The sequence below is a fragment of the Mus caroli genome, chromosome 14, assembly GCF_900094665.2.
Source record: "Mus caroli chromosome 14, CAROLI_EIJ_v1.1, whole genome shotgun sequence".
Lineage (NCBI taxonomy): Eukaryota > Metazoa > Chordata > Mammalia > Rodentia > Muridae > Mus > Mus caroli.
This window is the reverse complement of record NC_034583.1, coordinates 17,201,557-17,208,129: the sequence shown is the minus strand read 5'-3', so window position 1 is coordinate 17,208,129 and position 6,573 is coordinate 17,201,557. Positions and strand designations below refer to the sequence as shown.

Here is a 6,573-nt window from a genome sequence, read left to right as displayed (position 1 = left end):
TCTGATTACCACATGGACCCATACAAATTGATACAATACAGCCTTTAGAGAAAAACTCACCTAAGATCCACATAGGCTGAGCTTCACTCTCAGCACAAAAGCAAATTAAGCTGTAATGTCTTTCAGGTGATTCCTACCCAAACTGCCCAACCAAACACCTGACTTGATCAACTCAGTTCAGGCTCTTGACTCTGATCCCTCCCAATATCAGGCAAATCAAAGTACCTGTTGCTGGACTGGTGACTATGGGCCACTGTTAGAACACCTGCTGGCAAGCCTGGAGTCCTAGCCTAAGACAGACTCAATTTCCATTGGGACAAGATCTGCTAAGCTGTCTCAGGCAGATTTAGCTTCAACTAAGGCCAAAAGCCAGATGTGGGGAACAAGGGAGACTCACCTTTAACCTCTGGACTAAGGAAGGCAGATCTCTGTTCAGGCCAGCCTAGTCTACATGAGTTCCAGACCAGCCAGAGCTAGAGATCATCAAGCAGGGAGGAGAGGAAGGCCTGGCTTCTAAGAACTAAGTTGAAGGGGCTAGGGAGATGGCTCAGCAGTTAAGAGCCCTGACTGTTCTTCTGAAGGGCCTGAGTACAAATCCCCCAACCACATGGTGGCTACACCTGTCCATGAGATCTGACGCCCACTTCAGGTGGTCTGAAGACAGCTACAGTGTACTTATTTGTAATAAATCTTTGGGTTGGAGCAGGGTTGACTGGAGCCAGCAGAGGTCCTAAATTCAATTGTCAACATTCACATGAAGACTCACAAACATCTGTACAGCTACAGTGTACTCATATACATAAAATAAATCTTATTAAAAAAACTCAAAATAGTCAGTGTTCAATAAAAAATTAGAAAAAAAAAAAAAAAGAAAAGAAAACTAAGCCGAGTCTAGGGACACAGAAAGGTGTTGAGCAAAGACAATGCTAACAGGGTAATTGGTCCTACACTTTGCCCATGTAGTTATGTTCTCCATCATCACCCTCTTCCAGGAAGGATCTGTACTGGCCTCTTACACTGGGCTTTTCACAAAGCCCAGTACGAAAAGCCCAGTGCACTTGACTGCATCAACACCTGATTCTTCTAATGCCCAATAAGCAGCAGACCAGACGTGTAGAAGCTTTTTAGTTTATTTGTCCTCTCAGAAATCTGCACATCACAGCAAAACATCAAGTCACCGCAGATCTACTCCTTTGGCTGTAAATGGAGAAAGAAATTCAGTCAGCAACAGTTTTAAAAAAGGTCTTTAAAGTTCAAAGACAAATTCTAAAAATAACTCATGCAGAACAAGTATTAACCTAAAACAGAAACTGTAAGGATGATGCAAACACACAGAAACTAAACTAACATTCACGTTAGAAATGAAACAAAAACAAGTCACCATCTCTGAAGTTTAGACAGTCAGTGTTAGTACTGTTATAAACTACACTTGCCAATCTACTTATAAATGTTCACGTGCTTGGTCTACTACATCAGTAACAAGGTACAAGGAGTCTAGTGATCTACAGAATAGCTTGAACTATACCTGTATCCAATCTCCACTCACTGAATCAGTGGCAGGAAAGGGGGAATGGGAAGGAGGAAAACAGACAGTTCATTAGTAGTCCTTTTTCAAACACCAAAATTATCTGAAGTACATGCAAACAGATACCTCAGGTGACTGTTCTCTGTTGTGTACAGAACATTCCTTGCACACCACCCACTTCTGACAGCACCTTTCCTGATTACCAGTTCCAATGTTAACAAAGTAACAGGCAACTGCATTAATGCCAGAGTGGTGCCACCAACCCATGTTGCACATGGATGGAGGACAATGGGGCTGGGCCCTTTGGCTCAGGTCAGCCTTGTGCCAAGCAGAGGATCCAGACTTGGGAATCTTTAGACTCCAATGGGAGGGGCTCTGTATGTATGATTAGGCAAGTCTTTGAAATCTGCTCAAAGTACTTTATACCAATCTTTGATACCACAAGGTATACAGATTAGTAACAAAAATTTAGCTAAAGTAAAAATCCAATTACTTTACAAATATATGACCAATGCCTTGGTTTAAGCTCCACTGTATACAAAGGATGTTCTAACATCAAGCAAAACAAATTCAGGACATTACTATTTTAAGCCCAGTTTTGAGCTAGCCTTTCAAAGTGTAGTGTACTAGTGAGGTCACCAGCTCCACAGAACACCATCCAGAGGGACAGAGCCTGGCAAAGAATTTGTCTCATGGCCTCCAGTTCTGGCTCAAAGGACAAACCTACATCAACACTTGTACTGATCAACAGGTATGACCTGCAACACCTATGCAGTGTTGTCTATGGGCAGTGCTCATTAGCCAGTGCTGATAGGAAAGCAGTAAGTCATTTGAGTGTGGTCTCAGGAAGGCAGCTTGAAAGGTAGGCAGAGGGGAGTGGGCAAATTTCTAAAACCATACAAACTTAATCCTACTGCACTTACTTAATCTACTGCACATTGTTAAGAGTGAAACAGGGAGCCATTCTGACTGAAATGCATGTGGTGAAAATAGTACCCAAAGCGTCAGAAGGTTACTTCAAAGTTTTCTATTAAGAACAGGAAACTAGTTAACAGAAATGCTAGGGCCAACCAGCTTGGATCAGATGCCATTATTCCCAAGGGAATCTATTGGTCTTGACCATTTCCTGAATACCAGACTCTTAACTACAAATTAAAGGAGACGAGGGCACCTATCTTACTTTAGAAGACACCTCCCTCCATCTAACATGTGTTTTGGGGTCTCCAACATAAATGAGCAAGCTTTTCCTTCTGGTAGTTAAGACACTACTTAAAACAGGCACTGGCACTTTAACAAGCCGTACTATAAAAACCATCATCTAAAAGCCAACATGCAAAGCATCAGAGCCAGCTCAGTGAAGGTGGCACACCCCACACCGTGCCCAATGGCAGTACCTGCTAGGTATTTCATTTCTGTTGAACAAGAAATCCAGACAGTAGGAGAGGGGAAAAAATTCACAGAACACTTGATTATTCAGCAACCCAACACCTTAAATTCCATTCTACAAGACTAGCTAGCAAAGCTGGTATGCAGCTACTACTCAGAATCACTGTGATCTCGGCTAACCGGAGAGAAAAGCACAAGCCACATTGATCCAACTGCTTCAGAAAACCAGCAGCACCCATGTAAAAAAAAAAAAGAGAAGACAGTCCCAGGGAGCATGGCTGCTCTCCCTTGAGGGGACTGTGTCAACTAACACAAGAACATTTCTACAACAATCAGGCCTTAAAAGCAGCCACTAGGATCGCTGGATCAATGTGGCCTTATGTTGGAGTGTGCTAGTCTACGAGCAGAAGTGGGCCAATCTACTCTATGATACTACCACACTACAGAGCTTCTCAAAACGTTACCTTCTGCAATCCAGAAGAGGGGAAAGAAAAACACCAACAGATTATTTAAAAAAGAAAGCCCCTTCTCACAGAAAATATTAAGCTTAACAATTAATGACATTTCTGCAGCAGCCATGAACCGTACCTTTTTGCCAGCACCAACATTGGCCTTCGCCGTGCCCCTGACCTTCTTCATTCTGTTCTTGCGTTCCTTTCGCTGTTTTCGGGAGGTCTTTTTCTTCTCATAAAGGCCATGCTATAGAAAAGAGTGCATTTAATGGAATCCTTCCTCACCACTCATACCAGCTCAACCTTTTAAAAGCTGCCACAACAGCCGGGCTCGATAGCACAGGCCTTTAATCCCAGCACTCGGGAGGCAGAAGCAGGTGGATTTCTGAGTTCGAGGCCATCCTGGTCTACAGAGTGAGTTCCAAGACAGCCAGGGCTACACAGAGAAACCCTGTCTTGAAAACCCAAAAAAAAAAAAAAAAAAAACCCTGCTACAACACTGCTCATCATCTTGTCTTTCAATTCCTACTTCTCCAGTGAAGGGAGAAACACTTTTTACTAAGAACCCTACCACCCCCTCCTCCCCCCGCCTTGGATCCTAACCCATTCATCTGCTCTTGGCATTCTAGACAGAATCTTCACAAGGCTCTCAGCAAGATTCCCAAAGCACCACTTTAAAAAGATACCTAGCCAGGTGTGGGGTCACATGCCTCTAATCCCAGAACTGGGAGACAGAGGCAGGATAATCCCTGTGATTTGAAGCCAGCTAGGGCAACACCCTATCTCAACAAAAATAGCCTCAGGAAGTCTTCATATCTAACTGTAGAGAATTCATCATACCAGGAGTAAATGGACTAAAGAACTCATGAATCCTAGCACTCATGAAACTGGGGTAAAATAACTCCCAGTTTGTGGCTAGCCTGTGCTAAAGACAATGCCTCAAATAAACAACCCAATGAAACAAACAAGAAAATAACTCAGAGCCAGGTGTGGAGGCGCACGCCTTTAATCCCAGCACCCTGACCATCAACCAAGTCGGTTACCCATTTTGGACTAAGTTTGTACATTTTTAAAGGTACCATGTGTGCATTGTAATAAATATGGTAACTTTCCCATTAAATGATACCAACTTTTCCTAGGCATGGATGGCAGCATGGCTCACACAAAACAGCGAACTATGGCAGTGCACACCTGCAATTCCACTACTTAGAAATAGAAAGCCCAGTAAAGACTGCTAAGTTCCAGTTCAGAAGGAGATGGGCTAGTGGGTAGGTAGAATACCACAAGTTTGGCCCAAACTGCTTATTGTATCCCAATATATACTGGAAAACAAAATCTAACTTGCCATCCTAACTCAGTCCAGGCTGGCATGTATCCTTTAAAGAATGACATCTCCAATAGCTGAAGCACAAACAAAAGATACCTACTCTTGCGAGTCTGTGTTTAGGCTCATTCTTCTTAGCATAGTCTAAAGAATCATAGATCATGCCAAAGCCAGTGGTCTTGCCACCACCGAAGTGGGTTCTGAATCCAAATACAAAGATGACATCTGGTGTGGTTTTGTACATTTTGGCCAGCTTTTCCCGAATTTCTGTCTTTGGTACTGTTGCCTTCCCAGGATGAAGGACATCAATGACCTATAAAGAGGTACATGTAAGAGTCAGTACTCCTTACAAGTTAACTACATCTTCAAAAGCAGACACAAAGACCACATTTTAACTCCGATCCTTACCATCTGTTTCCTCTGAAGCAGACGGTTGGTCATGAACTTCCTGGTCCGGATGGTTACTGTGTCATTCTGCAGGTAACACACAAGTCAGTAAGATGATGTTAAAAATCTCCTCTTGACTTTTCTCTGGCCTTTCAGCAATTACTAGCAATGCAGTCTAGAAAGAGGCAGGAATTGGGGACATGCTAAAAAGGAAAGAAAAGGCAAAAAGCCCCAAAGCAGGCGACGGCGCCTCAGAAACTACCATAAAACAACTCATTTTCTCTCATGTCATTCAAACTTCACTTTCAATTACGGCTATCACTTGGATTAACCTCAGTACTACTGCTTTTGTGATCTCACTTATTGATTTGAGAATCCCTGATCACCTGACACTGGACACCACCAGCACCCTCTACATGCTGCAACCAATGCGTCTAGTGCTTGGAGAGAAGTCTTAGTGGTTCCCAGCACCTCTCGGTGGCTACCCAGACACAGGACTTCGCCAACTTCTTCCCTAATTAGAGTAAGATGTACCGTAGTAGCTGGCATCCAGCGAGCTTAAACAGACACGAAGATTATCAGAGGTCAACTCAAATCGGCAGCTTGCACATGGCTGCTGGCCTTCCGAGCTCGACTCGAGGAATCGGGATTAAGTCGCCTCGATAGCACCAATTCCATGCACGAGTTAAAGAAAACCAGCCCGCCCGTGGCGGAAGACTCAGTCTTTTTGGCGGTCCCCTCCCAAGTATCTTAACGATCCCTAGACACCCAAGTTCTCCTCCACCGCTCAGTCCGCTGGCTTACTCGCGGGGTCCACTGGCCCAAGAGCCGGAGGGGCCTTCATCACCTTGGCCCGCCAGCGCCCGCCTCACTCGTGCCCCTGAAGCTCCACAGTGGTTTACATGGCCGAGGCCGGGGAGCCCAAAGCCCGGCGTGTTCCGACAGCCACGACTCGGCGACCCCGGGCGACCGGCCTCGGTGAGGCTGGCCGGAGCAGAGTAAGTGGACCCCGGATGGCTGCGGCTCTAGTGCGGGGCCCGAACAGGCAGGGATGGCGCGGATAAGCGACGGATAGCGCTGAGAGCCCGAGGAGACTCACCATGATGGCTACGGCGCCGGAGCTGGAGAGGAGGAAAAGAGGACCGCTCACTGCCGACCAATCATATCAACGCGCAAGGAAGGACCCCAACGCGGGGGCGTGGCTAAGGCCTTGGGGTAGACTACGCCAATGCCGGACGGAAGTATTTAAAGCCACGCCTCGCTAGCCCTTAGCCACGCCCCAGACCTGGGCTCTGGCTGGCCTGAATTGGATCTGCTCAAACTGATTTATGGTTACACAATCGCGTGTACATTTCCCATTCCCTTCTTTTCCGTCCTGCTTTTGTATTTTGTTGTTTTCTGAAACAGGAGTTCACTGTATAGCCCTGGCTGCCCTGAAACTATCGCTGTAGATCACGATGACCTCGAATTCAAGAGACCCGCCTGCTTCTGCCTCCCAG

General features: G+C 45.5%; 1 protein-coding gene across 5 annotated transcripts; it reads right to left on the bottom strand.

Annotated features, from left to right (window-relative positions):
- Positions 1 to 1,112: 1,112 nt before the first annotated feature.
- Rps24 (ribosomal protein S24) lies at positions 1,113 to 6,272 on the bottom strand. 5 transcript variants are annotated; one of them, XM_029469330.1, is made up of 8 exons: positions 6,174 to 6,272; positions 5,096 to 5,161; positions 4,791 to 5,000; positions 3,500 to 3,610; positions 3,376 to 3,378; positions 2,920 to 2,937; positions 1,526 to 1,545; positions 1,113 to 1,197 (listed from the first exon to the last, which is right to left on the bottom strand). In XM_029469330.1, the coding sequence occupies exons 1-6, from the start codon at positions 6,174 to 6,176 to the stop codon at positions 2,932 to 2,934; spliced, it is 399 nt and encodes a 132-aa protein (XP_029325190.1). In that variant the 5' UTR covers positions 6,177 to 6,272; the 3' UTR covers positions 1,113 to 1,197; positions 1,526 to 1,545; positions 2,920 to 2,931. The 5 variants fall into 5 exon arrangements, with proteins under 5 accessions (XP_029325190.1, XP_029325192.1, XP_029325191.1 ...); XM_029469332.1 differs by lacking the exon at positions 2,920 to 2,937; XM_029469331.1 differs by lacking the exon at positions 3,376 to 3,378.
- Between the last annotated feature and the right edge of the window lie 301 nt (positions 6,273 to 6,573).

What these genes read in the sequence shown, in the direction of transcription:
- Rps24 (XM_021181660.2), bottom strand. An exon ending in TGCTTCAGAGGAAACAGATG is followed by an intron (nt 5,001 to 5,095) that starts GTAAGGATCGGA and finishes ACCTCTTTATAG; the next exon opens with GTCATTGATGTCCTTCATCC. An exon ending in CTAAACACAGACTCGCAAGA is followed by an intron (nt 3,611 to 4,790) that starts GTAGGTATCTTT and finishes TCTTTTCTATAG; the next exon opens with CATGGCCTTTATGAGAAGAA.